Consider the following 18,733-nt stretch of genomic DNA (forward strand, 5'->3'; position numbering starts at 1 on the left):
AACAGTCCCTTGTTACTGCTACTGGTGGTAACTCTCCCTCATTACTCCCCCTGAGTAACAGTCCCTTGTTACTGCTCCTGCTGGCAACTCTCCCTCATTACTCCCCCTGAGTAACGGTCCCTTGTTACTGCTCCTGGTCGTAACTCTCCCTCATTACTCCCCCTGAGTAACAGTCCCTTGTTACTGCTGCTGGTGTGTAACTCTCCCTCATCATTCCCCCTGAGTAACGGTCCCTTGTTACTGCTGCTGGTGGTAACGTTCCATCATTACACCCCCTGAGTAACGGTCCCTTGTTACTGCTCCTTGTGGTAATGCTCCCTCATTACTCTCCCTGAGTAACGGTCCCTTGTTACTGCTCCTGGTGGTAACTCTCCCTCATTACTCCCCACTGAGTAACAGTCCCTCGTTACTGCTCCTGGTGGTCACTCTCCCTCATTACTCCCCAAGTAAGGGTAACTTGTTACTGCTCCTGGTGGTAACTCTCCCTGAGTAACAGTCCCTTGTTTCTGCTCCTGGTGATAACTCGCCCTCAGTACTCCCCTTGAGTAAGAGTCCCATTTTACTGATCTTGGTGTGTAACTCTCCCTCATTACTCCCCCTGCGTAACGGTCCCTTGTTACTGCTCCTGGTGTGTAACTCTCCCTCATTACTCCCCCTGAGTAACGGTCCCTTGTTACTGCTCCTTGTGGTAATGCTCCCTCATTACTCCCCCTGAGTAACAGTCCCTTGTTACTGCTCCAGGTGGTCACTCTCCCTCATTAGTCCCCTTGAGTAAGGGTAACTTGTTACTGCTCCTGGTGGTAACTCTCCCTGAGTAACAGTCCCTTGTTACTGCTGCTGGTGCGTAACTCTCCCTTCATCACTCCCCGAGTAACGGTAACTTGTTACTGCTGCTGGTGGTAACTTTCTGTCATTACTCCCCACTGAGTAACAGTCCCTTGTTACTGCTCCTGGTGGTAACTCTCCCTCATTACTCTCCCTGAGTAACAGTCCCTTGTCACTGCTCCTGGTGGTCACTCTCCCTCATTACTCCCCCTGAGTAAGGGTAACTTGTTACTGCTCCTGGTGGTAACTCTCCCCGAGTAACAGTCCCTTGTTAGTGCTCCTGGTGGTAACTCTCCCTCAGTACTCCCCCTGAGTCAGAGTCCTGTTTTACTGCTCCTGGTGGTAACTCTCCCTCATTACTCTCCCTGAGTAACAGTCCCTTGTCACTGCTCCTGGTGGTCACTCTCCCTCATTACTCCCCCTGAGTAAGGGTAACTTGTTACTGCTCCTGGTGGTAACTCTCCCCGAGTAACAGTCCCTTGTTAGTGCTCCTGGTGGTAACTCTCCCTCAGTACTCCCCCTGAGTCAGAGTCCTGTTTTACTGATCTTGGTGTGTAACTCTCCCTCATTACTCCCCCTGAGTAACGGTCCCATGTTACTGTTCCTGGAGTGTAACTCTCCCTCATTACTCCCCCTGAGTGACAGTCCCTGGTTACTGCTCCTGGTGTGTAACTCTCCCTCATTACTCCCCCAGAGAAACGTTCCCTTGCTTCTGTTCCTGGTGTGTAACTCTCCCTCATTACTCCCCCGGAGTAACGGTCCTATGTTATTGTTCCTGGTGTGTAACTCTCCGTCATTACTCCCCCTGAGTAACGGTCCCTTGTTACTGCTCCTTGTGGTAATGCTCCCTCATTACTCCCCCCTGAGTAACAGTCCCTTGTTACTGCTCCTGGTGGCAACTCTCCCTCATTACTCCCCCCTGAGTAACGGTCCCTTGTTACTGTTCCTGGAGTGTAACTCTCCCTCATTACTCCCCCTGAGTAACGTTCCCTTGTTACTGCGACTGGTGGTAACTCTCCGTCATTACTCCCCCTGAGTAACAGTCCCTCATTCCTGCTCCTGGTGGTAACTCTCCCTCATTACTCCCCCTGAGTAAGGGTAACTTGTTACTGCTCCTGGTGTGTAACTCTCTCTCATTACTGTCCCTGAGTAAGGGTCCCTTGTCACTGCTCCTGGTGGTCACTCTCTCTCATGACTCCCCATGAGTAACAGTCCCTTGTTACTACTCCCAGAGTGTAACTCTCCGTCATTACTCCCCCTGAGTAACAGTCCCTTCTTTCTGCTCCTGGTGGTAACTCTCCCTAATTATTCCCCCTGAGTAACAGTCCCGTTTTACTGCTCTTGGTGTGCAACTCTCCCTCATTACTCTCCCTGAGTAACGGTCACTTGTCACTGTTCCTGGTGTGTGACTCTCCCTCATTACTCCCCCTGAGTAAGGGTCCCTTGTTACTGCTCCTGGTGTGTAACTCTTCCCTCATTACTCCCCCTGAGTAACAGTCCCTTGTTATTGCTACTGGTGGTAAGTCTCCCTCATTACTCTCCCTGAGTAACAGTCCCTCATTCCTGCTCCTGGTGTGTAACTCTCTCTCATTACTGTCCCTGAGTAAGGGTCCCTTGTTACTGCTCCTGGTGGTCACTCTTCCTCATTACTCCCCCTGAGTAACAGTCCCTTGTTACTACTCCCGGTGTGTAACACTCCCTCATTAATCCCCCTGAGTAAGAGTCCCATTTTACTGCTCATGGTGTGTAACTCTCCCTCATTACTCCCCCCTGAGTAACAGTCCCTTGTTACTGCTCCTGGTGTGTAACTCTCCCTCATTACTCCCCCTGAGTAACTGTCCCTTGTTACTGCTCCTGCTGGCAACTCTCCCTCATTGCTCCCCCTGAGTAACAGTCCTTTGTTACTGCTCCTGGTGTGTAACTCTCCCTCATTACTCCCTGAGTAACAGTCCTTTGTTACTGCTCCTGGTGTGTAACTCTCCCTCATTACTCCCTGAGTAACAGTCCTTTGTTACTGCTCCTGGTGTGTAACTCTCCCTCATTACTCCCTGAGTAACGGTCCTTTGTTACTGCTCCTGGTGTGTAACTCTCCCTCATTACTCCCTGAGTAACGGTCCTTTGTTACTGCTCCTGGTGTGTAACTCTCCCTCATTACTCCCCCTGAGTAACGGTCCTTTGTTACTGCTCCTGGTGTGTAACTCTCCCTCATTACTCCCCCTGAGTAACGGTCCTTTGTTACTGCTCCTGGTGTGTAACTCTCCCTCATTGCTCCCCCTAAGTAACAGTCCTTTGTTACTGCTCCTGGTGTGTAACTCTCCCTCATTACTCCCTGAGTAACAGTCCTTTGTTACTGCTCCTGGTGTGTAACTCTCCCTCATTACTCCCTGAGTAACGGTCCTTTGTTACTGCTCCTGGTGTGTAACTCTCCCTCATTACTCCCTGAGTAACAGTCCTTTGTTACTGCTCCTGGTGTGTAACTCTCCCTCATTACTCCCTGAGTAACGGTCCTTTGTTACTGCTCCTGGTGTGTAACTCTCCCTCATTACTCCCTGAGTAACAGTCCTTTGTTACTGCTCCTGGTGTGTAACTCTCCCTCATTACTCCCTGAGTAACGGTCCTTTGTTACTGCTCCTGGTGTGTAACTCTCCCTCATTACTCCCCCTGAGTAACGGTCCTTTGTTACTGCTCCTGGTGTGTAACTCTCCCTCATTACTCCCCCTGAGTAACGGTCCTTTGTTACTGCTCCTGGTGTGTAACTCTCCCTCATTACTCCCCCTGAGTAACGGTCCTTTGTTACTGCTCCTGGTGTGTAACTCTCCCTCATTGCTCCCCCTGAGTAACAGTCCTTTGTTACTGCTCCTGGTGTGTAACTCTCCCTCATTACTCCCTGAGTAACAGTCCTTTGTTACTGCTCCTGGTGTGTAACTCTCCCTCATTACTCCCTGAGTAACGGTCCTTTGTTACTGCTCCTGGTGTGTAACTCTCCCTCATCACTCCCTGAGTAACAGTCCTTTGTTACTGCTCCTGGTGTGTAACTCTCCCTCATTACTCCCTGAGTAACGGTCCTTTGTTACTGCTCCTGGTGTGTAACTCTCCCTCATTACTCCCCCTGAGTAACGGTCCTTTGTTACTGCTCCTGGTGTGTAACTCTCCCTCATTACTCCCCCTGAGTAACGGTCCTTTGTTACTGCTCCTGGTGTGTAACTCTCCCTCATTACTCCCTGAGTAACAGTCCTTTGTTACTGCTCCTGGTGTGTAACTCTCCCTCATTACTCCCTGAGTAACGGTCCTTTGTTACTGCTCCTGGTGTGTAACTCTCCCTCATTACTCCCTGAGTAACAGTCCTTTGTTACTGCTCCTGGTGTGTAACTCTCCCTCACCACTCCCTGAGTAACAGTCCTTTGTTACTGCTCCTGGTGTGTAACTCTCCCTCATTACTCCCTGAGTAACGGTCCTTTGTTACTGCTCCTGGTGTGTAACTCTCCCTCATTACTCCCCCTGAGTAACGGTCCTTTGTTACTGCTCCTGGTGTGTAACTCTCCCTCATTACTCCCCCTGAGTAACGGTCCTTTGTTACTGCTCCTGGTGTGTAACTCTCCCTCATTGCTCCCCCTGAGTAACAGTCCTTTGTTACTGCTCCTGGTGTGTAACTCTCCCTCATTACTCCCTGAGTAACAGTCCTTTGTTACTGTTCCTGGTGTGTAACTCTCCCTCATTACTCTGCCCTTTGCCTTCACTGCTCAATCAGATCTGAAAGTCATTTGATTTGTCGACCCGGGAAGCCCAGTTTTTTTTACTTACAACACAAACCCAGTTTGAAAACAAATATCCGTCATCGTTCGATCCGCGATCACCATCTCTGTGTCATAAATGTCACAGCCAATCTGCAGCAAGCAGAACACGGCATACCGATGGGAATCTGCAGAGAACACAAGGGTCAGTGACACCAGAGACAGCAAGAAGACCCTGACCCTCTCCCTCCCCCCACCCCTCCCCCAGCTCTCTCCCTCTCCCTCTCCCCCCACCCCACCCCTCTCTCCCCCCACCCCTCTCTCCCCCCACCCCACCCCTCTCTCCCCCTCCCCCCACCCCTCTCTCCCCCCTCTCCCCCACCCCTCTCTCCCCCCTCTCCCCCACCCCTTTCTCCCACCCCACCCCTCCCCCCACCCCCCCCTCTCTCCCCCCTCCCCCCCACCCCTCTCTCCCCCCCACCCCTCTCCCTCCCCCCCACCCCTCCCCCAGCTCTCTCCCTCTCCCCCTCCCCCCACCCCACCCCTCTCTTCCCCCCACCCCACCCCTCTCTCCCCCCACCCCACCCCACCCCTCTCCCCCACCCCTCCCCCACCCCTCTCTCCCCCCCCCCCCACCCCTCTCTCCCCCTCCCCCCACCCCTCCCCCCCACCCCTCTCTCCCCCTCTCCCCCACCCCTCTCTCCCCCTCCCCCCACCCCTCCCCCCACCCCTCTCTCCCCCTCCCCCCACCCCTCTCTCCCCCTCCCCCCACCCCTCCCCCCCACCCCTCCCCCCCACCCCTCTCTCCCCCACCACCCCTCTCTCCCCCACCACCCCTCTCTCCCTCTCTCCCCACCCCTCTCTCCCTCTCTCCCCCACCACCCCTCTCTCCCTCTCTCCCCCACCCTCCCTCTCTCCCCACCCCTCTCCCCCCACCCCTCTCCCCCCACCCCTCTCCCCCCACCCCTCTCCCCCCACCCCTCTCTCCCCACCCCTCTCTCCCCACCCCTCTCTCCCCACCCCTCTCCCCCCACCCCTCTCTCCCCACCCCTCTCCCCCCACCCCTCTCTCCCTCTCCCCCCACCCCTCTCTCCCTCTCCCCCCACCCCTCTCTCCCTCTCCCCCCACCCCTCTCTCCCTCTCCCCCCACCCCTCTCTCCCCACCCCTCTCCCCCCACCCCTCTCCCCCCACCCCTCTCTCCCCACCCCTCTCTCCCCACCCCTCTCTCCCTCTCCCCCCACCCCTCTCTCCCTCTCCCCCCACCCCTCTCTCCCTCTCTCCCCACCCCTCTCTCCCTCTCCCCCCACCCCTCTCTCCCTCTCCCCCCACCCCTCTCTCCCTTGCCTTGTTTGCTCTCCCCAAATGCATTACCTCACACTTCTCCCGTTTGAACTCCATTTGCCTCTTTTCTGCCCACCTGACCAGTCCATTGATATCTTCCTGCAGTCTACAGCTTTCCTCCTCACTATCAACCACACGGCCTATCTTTGTATCATCTGCAAACTTCTTCATCATGCCCCCTACGTTTAGGTCTATATCATTAATGCATACCACACTAAACATTCTGGTGAATCTGCACTGCACTCCTTCCAAGGCCAAGATATCCTTTCGAAGATGCAGTGCCCAGACCAGTACACAGTGCTGCTGATGTGGTATAACGAGGGCTTTGTATAGCTGTAGCAAAACTTCCTCCCCTTTATATTCTAGCCCTCCAGTTATATAGGTTAACATTCCATTAGCCTTTCTGATTATTTTTAGATCTGTGTACATAGACCCCTAAATCTCTCTCACAGTTTTGCCCACTCACTTAATCGATTAAAGTCGCTTCCTAATTTTATACTCCCGTCTACACTACTTACTATGCCACCAATCTTTTGTGTCATTTGTAAACTTGGATATATGGCTCCCTATTATAAACATAGGAACACAGGAACAGGAGTCGGCCATTCAGCCCCTCGTGCCTGCTCCGCCATTTGATAAGATCATGGCTGATCTGTGATCTAACTCCATTTACCTGCCTTTGGCCCATATCCCTTAATACCTTTGGTTGCCAAAAAGCTATCTACCTCAGATTTAAATTTAGCAATTGAGCTAGTATCAATTGCCGTTTGCGGAAGAGAGTTCCAAACTTCTACAACCCTTTGTGTGTAGAAATGTTTTCTAATCTCACTCCTGAAAGGTCTGGCTCTAATTTTTAGACTGTGCCCCCAACTCCTAAAATCGCCAACCAGCAGAAATAGTTTCTCTCTATCCACCCTATCCGTTCCCCTTAATATCTTATAAACTTCGATCAGATCACCCCTTAACCTTCGAAACTCGAGAGAATACAACCCCAATTTGTGTAATCGCTCCTCATAACTTAACCCATGAAGTCCGGGTATCATTCTAGTAAACCTGCGCTGCACTCCCTCCAAGGCCAATATGTCCTTCCGAAGGTGCGGTGCCCAGAACTGCTCACAGTACTCCAGGTGCGGTCTAACCAGGGTTTTGTATAGCTGCAGCATAACTTCTGCCCCCTTGTACTCCAGTCCTCGAGATATAAAGGCCAGCATTCCATTAACCTTCTTGATTATTTTCTGCACCTGTTCATGACACTTCAATGATCGATGTACCTGAACCCCTAAGTCCCTTTGGACATCCACTGTTTGTAACTTTTTACCATTTAGAAAGTACCCTGTTCTGTCCTTTTTTGATCCAAAGTGGATGACCTCACATTTGTCTACATTGAATTCCATTTGCCACAGTTTTGCCCATTCACCAAATCTATCAATATCGCTTTGTAATTTCATCTACACTGCTTACAATGCCACCAATCTTTGTGTCATCGGCAAACTTAGATATGAACAAAGAGATCTGGGAGTACAGGTTCATAGCTCCTTGAAAGTGGAGTCACAGGTGGATAGGGTGGTGAAGAAGGCATTCAGCATGCTTGGTTTCATTGGTCAGAACATTGAATACAGGAGTTGGGATGTCTTGTTGAAGTTGTACAGGGCATTAGTCAGGCCACACTTGGAATACTGTGTACAGTTCTGGTCACCCTATTATAGAAAGGATATTACTAAACTAGAAAGAGTGCAGAAAAGATTTACTCGGATGCTACCGGGACTTGATGGTTTGACCTATAGGGAGAGGTTGGATAGACTGAGACTTTTTTCCTTGGAGAGTAGGAGGTTAAGGGGTGATCTTATAGAAGTCCATAAAATAATGAGGGGCATAGATAAGGTAGATAGTCAAAATCTTTTCCCAAAGGTAGGAGAGTCAAAAACGAGGGGGCATAGATTTAAGGTGAGAGGGGAGAGATACAAAAGGGTCCAGAGGGGCAATTTTTTCACTCAAAGGGTGGTGAGTGTCTGGAACGAGCTGCCAGAGGCAGTAGTAGAGGCGGGTACAATTTTGTCTTTTAAAAAGCATTTGGACAGTTACATGGGTAAGATGGGTATAGAGGGATATGGGCCAAGTGCAGGCAATTGGGACTAGCTTAGTGGTATAAACTGGGCGACATGGACATGTTGGGCCGAAGGGCCTGTTTCCATGTTGTAAACTTCTATGATTCTATGAGACTTTCTATGCCTTCATCTAAGTCGTTAATAAATAGTGTGAATAATTGAGGCCCCAAGACAGATCCCTGCGGGACTCCACTAGTCACATCCTGCCAATGTGAGTACCTTCCCATTATCCCTACTCTCTGTCGCCTTTCGCTCAGCCAACTTCCTAACCAAGTCCGTACTTTTCCCTCGATTCCATGGGCTTCTATCTTAGCTAACAGTCTCTTATGTGGGACCTTATCAAATGCCTTCTGGAAGTCCATATCAATAACATTCATTGACATTCCCCTGTCCACTACTTTAATCACCTCTTCAAAAAATTCAATCAGGTTTGTCAGGCACGACCTACCTTTCACAAATCCATGCTGGCTCTCTCTGATTAACTGAAAATTCTCGAGGTGTTCAGTCACCCTATCCTTAATTATAGACTCCAGCATTTTCCCCACAACAGATGTTAGGCTAACTGGTCTATAATTCCCTGGTTTCCCTCTCTCTCTCTCTTTTCTTAAAAAGCGGAGTGATGTGCAATTTTCCAATCCAGAGGGACAGTTCCTGAATCTAGAGAACTTTGAAAGATTATAGTTAGGGCATCTGCAATGTGCTCACCTACTTCCTTTAAAACCCTGGGATGGAAACCATCTGGTCCTGGGGATTTGTCACTCTTTAGTGCTATTATTTTCTTCATTACTGTTGTTTTACTTATGTTAATTTTATTGAGTCCCTGTCCCCGATTCAATATTAGTTTTCTTGGGATTTCCGGCATGCTATCCTCTTTTTCTACTGTAAATACTGACGCAAAATAATTGTTCAACATGTCTGCCATTTCCCCATTGTCAATGACAATATCCCCACTTTCAGTTTTTAAGGGGCCAACACTGCTCCTGACCACCCGCTTTTTCCTAATGTAACTATAAAAGTTCTTCGTATTGGTTTTGATATCCCTTGCAAGTTTCTTTTCATACTCTCTTCTTGTAGCTCTTACTATCTGTTTTGTGACCCTTTGTTGATCTTTGTATCTTTCCCATTCGCCAGGATCTGTGCCATTTTTTGCTTTTTTGTATGTTATTTAAGTCACTAATAAACAGTGAATAGTTGAGGCCTCATCACAGCTCCTTGTGGGACATCACTAGTCACTTCCTTCCAATTCAAGTACATCCCCATCACCCCCACTCTCTGTCTTTCACCCTAACCAATCTCCTAACCAGGGCAATAATTTGCCTTCAATTTCATGAGCTTCAATTTGAGCTCACAGTTTTTTATGTGGAACCTTATCAAATGCCTTCTGGAAGTCCATATAAACTACATCGATAGACATTCCCCTCACCACTTCTACAGTTACTTCCTCATAAAATTCAATCAGATTCGTTGGACACGACCTACACTTTACATTTCCACGTTGGCTCTTTCTGATCAGCTCAAATGGCAGGACAGTGGAAGACAGTGTTGTGTCGAACTCACACAATGTGGGGTTATGGGTATTCCTCCACCTTGTTCCTGAATCACTCCGTCTCCATGGTCGGAGAGGAATTTGGTGCTTTCCAGCAGAATGTGGCTGACAGCACTCTGGCGTTGGGGAGAGTCCCTGTCCAGACAGCTTGGTCGGGTGATGGCATTTCTCATGCCTTGTTTTCAATATTAATATGGGGTTGGGGGGGGGGGCGGGGGGTGGGGAGTGAAGCTTCACACTTTGGGAATGATATAAACAATGTTGGAACAAAGAGAAACCTCGAAAAGCAATGGAAAGAGGAATGTCAATGATCGGCCTCTCCGGAACTGATTTCACACTCACCTCCTTTATTTTTGAAGTAATCAGTGTCTTTCCACATCAAAGGAATTCGAAGATCTGTTACAAAAAAGGAGAATTGCAGTCATTTGATCCACCATGAACAGGGGCATTCGGCCCATCGAGTCCGTGCCGGCTCTCTGCAAGAGCAATCCAGCTAGTCCCACTCCCCCGCCCTATCCCCGGAGCTCTGCAAATTTTTTCCTTTCAAGTACTTATCCAGTTTCCTTTTGAAGGCCATGATTGAATCTGCCTCCACCACCCCCTCGGGCAGTGCATTCCAGATCCTAACCACTCACTGTGTAAAAAAGTTTTTCCTCATGTCACCTTTGGTTCTTTTGCCAATCACCTTAAATCTGTGTCCTCTGGTCCTTGACCCTTCCACCAATGGGAACAGTTTCTCTCTATCTACTCTGTCTGGACCCTTCATGATTTTGAATACCTCGATCAAATCTCCTCTCAACCTTCTCTGTTCCAAGGAGAATAACCCCAGCTTCTCCAGTCTATCCACATAACTAAAGTCCCTCATCCCTGGAATCATTCTAGTAAATCTCCTCTGCACCCTCTCTAAGGCCTTCACATCTTTCCTAAAGTGCGGTGCCCAGAACGGGACACAATACTCCAGTTGTGGCCGAACCAGTGTTTTATAAAGGTTCATCATGACTTCCATACTTTTGTACTCTATGCCTCTATTTATAAAGCCCAGGATCCCGTATGCTTTTTTAAACCACTTTCTCAATCTGTCCTGCCACCTTCAACGATTTGTGCACATATACCCCCAGATCTCTCTGTTCCTGTACCCCTTTTAGAGTTGTGCCCTCCAGTTTATTTTGCCTCTCCTCGTTCTTCCTACCGAAATGTATCAATTCTCATTTTTCTTCGTTAAATTTCATCGACCACGTGTCCGCCCATTCCACCAGCCTGTCTATATCCTCTTGAAGTCTATCACTATCCTCCTCACTGTTCACTACACTTCCAAGTTTTGTGCCATCTGCAAATTTGGAAATTGTGCCCTGTACACCCAAGTCCAAGTCATTAATATATATCAAGAAAAGCAGTGGTCCCAGCACTGACCCCTGGGGAACACCACTGTACACCTCCCTCCAGTCCAAAAAACAACCGTTCACCACTACTCTCTGTTTCCTGTCATTCAGCCAATTCTGTATCCATGTTGCTACTGCCCCCTTTATTCCACGGGCCGCAATCTTGATGATAAGCCGACCATGCGGCACTTTATCAAACACCTTTTGAAAGTCCATATACACCACATCAACTGCATTGCCCTCATCTTTGGACTCGAGGGGAATCAAGGGATATGGGGATCAGGCGGGAAAGTGGAGTTGAGGTCAAAGATTAGCCATGATCTGATTGAATGGCAGAGCAGGCTCGAGGGGCCGAATGGCCTACTCCTGCTCCTATTTCTTATGTTCTTATCTACCCTCTCTGTTACCTTATCAAAAAACTCAATCAAGTTAGTTAGACATGATTTGCCTTTAACAAATCCATGCTTGCTTTCCCTAATCAATCCACACTTGTCCAGGCTAATTCAGTCCCGAATTATCGTTTCTAAAAGTATCCCCACCACCGAGGCTAAACTGACTGGATCATAGTTACCTATATGGTACCGGCGTGGAGCGACGGTGGGGGGGACCCGAGTGGCCCGACGGTGGGGGGGGACCCGGGTGGCCCGACGGTGGGGGGGGACCCGGGTGGCCCGACGGTGGGGGGGGACCCGGGTGGCCCGACGGTGGGGGGGGACCCGGGTGGCCCGACGGTGGGGGGGGACCCGAGTGGAGCGACGGTGGGGGGGACCCGGGTGGCCCGACGGTGGGGGGGGACCCGGGTGGCCCGACGGTGGGGGGGGACCCGAGTGGAGCGACGGTGGGGGGGGACCCGGGTGGCCCGACGGTGGGGGGGGACCCGGGTGGCCCGACGGTGGGGGGGGACCCGGGTGGCCCGACGGTGGGGGGGGACCCAAGTGGCCCGACGGTGGGGGGGGACCCGAGTGGCCCGACGGTGGGGGGGGACCCGAGTGGAGCGACGAGGGGGGGGACCCGAGTGGAGCGACGAGGGGGGGGACCCGAGTGGAGCGACGAGGGGGGGGACCCGAGTGGAGCGACGAGGGGGGGGACCCGAGTGGAGCGACGAGGGGGGGGACCCGAGTGGCCCGACGGTGGGGGGGGACCCGAGTGGCCCGACGGTGGGGGGGGACCCGAGTGGAGCGACGAGGGGGGGGACCCGAGTGGAGCGACGAGGGGGGGGACCCGAGTGGAGCGACGAGGGGGGGGACCCGAGTGGAGCGACGAGGGGGGGGGGGACCCGGGTGGCCCGACGGTGGGGGGGGACCCGAGTGGAGCGACGAGGGGGGGGACCCGAGTGGAGCGACGAGGGGGGGGGGGACCCGGGTGGCCCGACGGTGGGGGGGGACCCGAGTGGAGCGACGAGGGGGGGGACCCGAGTGGAGCGACGAGGGGGGGGGGACCCGGGTGGCCCGACGGTGGGGGGGGACCCGAGTGGAGCGACGAGGGGGTTATTGGAACAGCTGAGAGGAGCGGATCGGAGGGAGCTGAGACCGAGATCGAAATGACGTCAGGATTTTTCCTGCCAAAGTGCATAACCTCACATTTTCCAATATTATATTGCATCTGCCAAATCTCCGCCCACTCACCCAGCCTGTCTATATCCCCCTGTAGGTTTTTTATGTCCTCCTCACTCTCTACTTTCCTCCCATCTTTGTATCATCTGCAAATTTTGATATGTTACACTCGGTCCCCTCCTCCAAATCGTTAATATAGATTGTAAAGAGTTCGGGACCCAGCACCGACCCCTGCGGAACACCACTGGCTACTGGTTGCCAGTCCGAGAATGAACCATTTATCCCAACTCTCTGCTTCCTGTTCGATAACCAATCCTCCACCCATGCCAGAATATTACCCCCAATCCCGTGATTCTTTATCTTGAGCAATAATCTTTTATGTGGCACCTTGTCGAATGCCTTCTGGAAGTCTAAATACACTACGTCCACTGGTTCCCCTTTATCCACTCTGTACGTTATGTCCTCAAAGAACTCAAGCAAATTTGTCAGACATGACTTCCCCTTCATAAAGCCATGCTGACTTTGTCCTATTAAATTATGTTTATCCAAATGTTCTGCTACTGTCTCCTTAATAATAGACTCCAAAATTTTACCCACCACAGATGTTAGGCTAACTGGTCTGTAATTTCCAGCCTTCTGCCTACTACCCTTTATAAATAAGGGTGTTACATTAGCAGTTTTCCAATCTGCTGGGACCTTTGCCGAGTCCAGAGAATTTTGGAAAATTATTACCAAAGCATCCACAATCCCGACTGCCACTTCCCTCAAGACCCTAGGATGTAAGCCATTGGGTCCAGGGGATTTATCTGCCTTGAGTCCCATTAATTTTACTGAGTACCAATTCCTTAGTGATTTTAATCGTATTTAGCTCCTCCCTCCCCCCGTAGAGCCCCCTGTTTGTCCAGTTTTGGGATATTCTTAGTGTCCTCGACCGTAAAGACTGAAACAAAATATTTGTTCAGCATTTTTGCCATCTCCATATTTCCCACCATTAATTTCTGAGTGAAGAGTGGGGTATTAGAATGGGTTAAACAGAAGAGTCCAGCCTGACATCCCTCTGAGATCTCTGCACTCCTCCCATTCTGGCCTCTTGCGCATCCCCGATTTTCATCGCTTCACCATTGGCGGCCGTGCCTTCAGCTGCCAAGGCCCCAAGCTCTGGAATTCCCTCCCAAAACCTCTCCACCTCTCTCTCTCTCCTCCTTTCAGACGCTCCTGAAAACCTCCCTCTTTGACCAAGCTTTTGGTCACCTGTCCTAATATCTCCCTGTGTGGCTCGGGGTCCAATTTTGCATAGAATGTACAGCACAGAAACAGGCCATTCGGCCCAACTGGTCTATGTCAGTGTTTATGCTCCACACAAGCCTCCTCCCTCCCTACTTCATCTCACCCTATCACCATATCCTTCTATTCCTTTCTCCCTCTTGTTTATCTCGCTTTAATTTTTATATATATGGAATAGTGCCTCTGCTATTCCTTCTCCAACTTCTTCTAATATGCACAGATGCAATCCATCTGGACCAGGGGTTTTATCCTCTCCAAGTTTGATTAGTTTATAAGAACATAAGAAATAGGAGGAGTGGGCCATTCGGCCCCTCGAGCCTGCTCCACTGTTCAATCAGATCATGGCTGATCTTCGACCTCAACTCCACTTTCCCGCCCTATCCCCATATCCCTTGATTCCCCCAGAGTCCAAAAATCTATCGATCTCAGCTTTGAATATACTCAACGACTGAGCATCCACAGCCCTCTGGGGTAGAGAATTCCAAAGATTCACAACCCTCTGAGTGAAGAAATTCCTCCTCATCTCCAGCTTAAATGGCCGACCCCTTATCCTGAGGCTATGCCTCCTAGTTCTAGACTCTCCAGCCTGGGGAAACAGCCTCTCAGCATCGACCCTGTCAAACCCCCTCAGAATCTTATATGTTTCAATGAGATCACCTCTCATTCTTCTGAACTTCAGAGAATATAGGCCCATTCTACTCAATTATCTCCCTCCTTTCTATCTCAAATGTCTTTACATCATTTTTAATCCCTTCTTCCAATGTCCTGTCCACCATGTTATTCTCCCTGGTAAATACTGAGGCAAAGTCAATTTTTAATATTTCTGCCATTTCGCTGTCATTACTTGTGAGTTTATCCTGTGCATCCCCTAGTGGCCCCATCCCTATGCTGATTTGTTTTTTTATTATTTATGTGTTTGTCGAAAACTTCACTATTTTGTTTTATATTCCTTGATAATTAAATTTCGCAGTTCCTCTTTGTTTTCCGAATTGTTTTTTTGACTTATTTCCTATGCTCTTCAGATTCTCCTTTCTCATCCTCTCCTTTATTGTCTCTGTGCTTAGTTTATGCCTTTTCTCTAGTTTCAATTCTACCCGTATCTCTTTATTCATCCATGCTGTTTTATTATTGGATGGTTTGTTCTTGCTTTTTAGAGGAATATATTTCTCCTGAACTCTATTGATCACCGTTTTAAATATTTCCCACTGCTGTTCGATGCCTTTATCTGTCAAAATTGTTTTCTAGTTACCTTCTCTAGTTCCAGTCACATCCCCTTTTCTCCAATCTATTACTTTGGTCTTTGTCTCACTTATGGCTTTCTCAATCATTATTTTAAACCTTGTTATGTTATGATCGCTATTGCCCAGATGTTCCCCTATGCTTACTTCTCCGGTGATGATGCAGGAGGGAGGGCTTCAGATCTCTGGGGCATTGGGCCCAATTCTGGAGAAGGTGGGACCTCAATGGAGCTGGGAACAATGTCCTCGAGGGGAGGTTCGCGAGTGCTGTGGGGGGGGGGGTTTAAACAAATTTGGCAGGGGGATGGGCACCAGGATGTTGCATTGGAAAGGAGAAACAAGGGACACAGAAGATCGGGGGAGAAAGATAGCACTAGAGCAAGTAATAGTTCAGCTTTAGGTAGGACCAGACTAAAAGAGAGTACAAGAAAGTCTAAGAATGGTTCACAATGCATGTCTGTAAACGCACAAATTGTGGGAAACAAGGTTGGTGAGCTGCCAGCACAAATAGTCACATGGGAATTCGATGTCGTGGCGATTAGCTTCTAAGATTCTAGACTTGGGTAAGGCCGACTTCAATGGGATGAGACAGAGACTGTCCACAGTAAACTGGGCAAATCTGTTAATGGGTAAAACGACTGATGATCAGTGGGAAATGTTTAAAGAAACATTGAACGTGATACAGAATCGGTTTATACCCCTGAGGGGCAAGAACTCTACTTGCCAAAAAAACAGCCATGGACAACTAAAGAGGTAAGGGAGAGTATAAGACATAAGGAAAGGGCATACAAAAAGGCAAAAAATGGCACAGATCCTGGCGAATGGGAAAGATACAAAGATCAACAAAGGGTCACAAAACAGACAGTAAGAGCTACAAAAAGAGAGTATGAAAAGAAATTTGCAAGGGATATCAAAACCAATACGAAGAACTTTTATAGTTACATTAGGAAAAAGAGGGTGGTCAGGAGCAGTGTTGGCCCCTGAAAAATTGAAAGTGGGGATATTGTCAATGACAATGGGGAAATGGCGGACATGTTGAACAATTATTTGCATCAGTATTTACAGTAGAAAAAGAGGATAGCATGCCGGAAATCCCAAGAAAACTAATATTGAATCGGGGACAGGGACTCAATAAAATTAACATAAGTAAAGCAACAGTAATGAAGAAAATAATAGCACCAAAGAGTGACAAATCCCCAGGACCAGATGGTTTCCATCCCAGGGTTTTAAAGGAAGTAGGTGAGCACATTGCAGATGCCCGAACTAAAATCTTTCAAAGTTCTCGAGATTCAGGAACTGTCCCTTGGATTGGAAAATTGCACACGTCACTCCGCTTTTTAAGAAAGCAGAGGAAAACCGGGGAATTATAGAGTCATAGAGTCAAAGAGTCATACAGCACGGATAGAGGCCCTTCGGCCCATCGTGTCCGCGCCGGCCATCAGCCCTGTCTAATCTAATCCCATATTCCAGCATTTGGTCCGTAGCCTTGTATGCTATGGCATTTCAAGTGCTCATCCAAATGCTTCTTGAATGTTGTGAGGGTTCCTGCCTCCACAACCCTTTCAGGCAGTGAGTTCCAGACTCCAACCACCCTCTGGGTGAAAAAGTTCTTTCTCAAATCCCCTCTAAACCTCCCGCCTTTTACCTTGAATCTATGTCCCCTTGTTATAGTACCCTCAACGAAGGGAAAAAGCTCCTTAGTATCCATCCTATCTGTGCCCCTCATAATTTTGTACACCTCAATCATGTCCCCCCTCAGCCTCCTCTGCTCCAAGGAAAACAAACCCAATCTTCCCAGTCTCTCTTCATAGCTGAAGCGCTCCAGCCCTGGTAACATCCTGGTGAATCTCCTCTGCACCCTCTCCAAAGCGATCACATCCTTCCTGTAGTGTGGCGACCAGAACTGCACACAGTACTCCAGCTGTGGCCTAACCAGTGTTTTATACAGTTCCATCATAACCTCCTTGCTCTTATATTCTATGCCTCGGCTAATAAAGGCAAGTATCCCATATGCCTTCTTTACCACCTTATTTACCTGTTCCGCCGCCTTCAGGGATCTGTGAACTTGCACACCAAGAGCCCTCTGACCCTCTGTCTTGCCTAGGGTCCTCCCATTCATTGTGTATTCCCTTGCCTTGTTAGTCCCTCCAAAGTGCATCACCTCGCACTTTTCCGGGTTAAATTCCATTTGCCACTGTTCCGCCCATCTGACCAACCCATCTATATCGTCCTGCAGACTGAGGCTATCCTCCTCGCTATTTACCACCCTACCAATTTTTGTATCATCAGCGAACTTACTGATCATACCTTTTACATTCATATCCAAGTCATTAATGTAGACCACAAACAGCAAGGGACCCAGCACCGATCCCTGTGGTACCCCACTGGCCACAGGCTTCCAGTCACAAAAACAACCTTCGACCATCACCCTCTGCCTTCTGCCACTAAGCCAGTTTTGTATCCAAAGTGCCAAGGCACCCTGGATTCCATGGGCTCGTACCTTCTTGACCAGTCTCCTGTGCGGGACTTTATCGAAGGCCTTACTGAAATCCATGTATACCACATCCACTGCGTTACCCTCATCCACACGCCTAGTCACCCCCTCAAAAAATTCAATCAAATTAGTCAGACATGATCTTCCCGTGACAAAGCCATGTTGACTATCCCTGATTAATCCTTGCTTCTCCAAGTGGAGACTAATTTTGTCCTTCAGAATTTTTTCCAATAATTTTCCTACCACTGATGTTAGGCTCACTGGCCTGTAGTTCCCCGGTTTTTCCCTACACCCCTTCTTGAATAATGGTACTACATTAGCGGTTCTCCAGTCCTCTGGCACATCCCCTGTGGCCAGAGAGGTTCTGAATATATGTGTCAGAGCCCCCGCAATCTCCTCCTTTGCCTCACACAGTAGCCTGGGATACATTTCGTCCGGGCCTGGGGATTTATCCATTTTTAGGCCTGCTAAAACCGCCAATACCTCCTCCCGCTCGATGTTAATATGTTCGAGTATATCACAGTCCCCCTGCCGTATTTCTATGTCTACATCGTCCTTCTCCATAGTGAAAACAGATGCAAAAAATTCATTTGGAACCCCTCCTACATCTGCCGGCTCCACACACAGATTGCCATTTTTGTCCCACATGGGCCCTATTTTTTCCCTAGTCATCCTCTTACCCTTAATACACTTATAAAACATCTTAGGATTTTCCTTTATTTTGCTCGCCAGTGTTATTTCATGGCCCCTCCTTGATCTCCTAATTTCTTTTTTAAGTATCCCCCTGCACTTTTTGTACTCCTCTCGGGCTTCCTCCGTCTTTAGCCTTTTGTATCTGCCAAAAGCCCTCCTTTTTTTCCTAATCCATTCTCGTATATCCCCTGACATCCAAGGTTCCCTGGAGTTCTTGGAACCACCCTTGACCTTTACGGGAACATGTTGCCATTGTATGGTCTCAATCTCCCTTCTGAAAGACTCCCATTGCTCCGATGCGGATTTTCCTACAAGCAGCTGATCCCAGTCCATTTTGGCCAGATCCTGCCTTATCCTATTAAAATCGGCCTTCCCCCAATTTAGAACCTTTATTTCCGGCCCTTCCCTGTCCTTTTCCATGACCACCTTAAATCTCACCGAATTATGGTCACTGTCACCAAAGTGCTCACCTACTAGCACTTCTTCCACTTGGCCGGCCACATTCCCTAGAATTAGGTCCAGTACCGCCCCCTCTCTTGTCGG

General features: G+C 49.4%; 1 protein-coding gene across 1 annotated transcript in view; it reads right to left on the reverse strand.

Moving 5' to 3' along the window:
* The window catches only part of LOC137310165 (rhotekin-like), a 226,226-nt gene that overhangs the window by 141,913 nt on the left and 65,580 nt on the right, over positions 1 to 18,733 (reverse strand). The window contains exons 4-5 of the mRNA XM_067978137.1: positions 9,892 to 9,945; positions 4,627 to 4,744 (exon numbers count right to left, since the gene is read on the reverse strand). Of these exons, the coding sequence (XP_067834238.1) occupies positions 4,627 to 4,744; positions 9,892 to 9,945 (172 nt within the window). The remainder of the gene's footprint in view (positions 1 to 4,626; positions 4,745 to 9,891; positions 9,946 to 18,733) is intronic.

Source organism: Heptranchias perlo, chromosome 1 (genome assembly GCF_035084215.1).
Source record: "Heptranchias perlo isolate sHepPer1 chromosome 1, sHepPer1.hap1, whole genome shotgun sequence".
NCBI lineage: Eukaryota > Metazoa > Chordata > Chondrichthyes > Hexanchiformes > Hexanchidae > Heptranchias > Heptranchias perlo.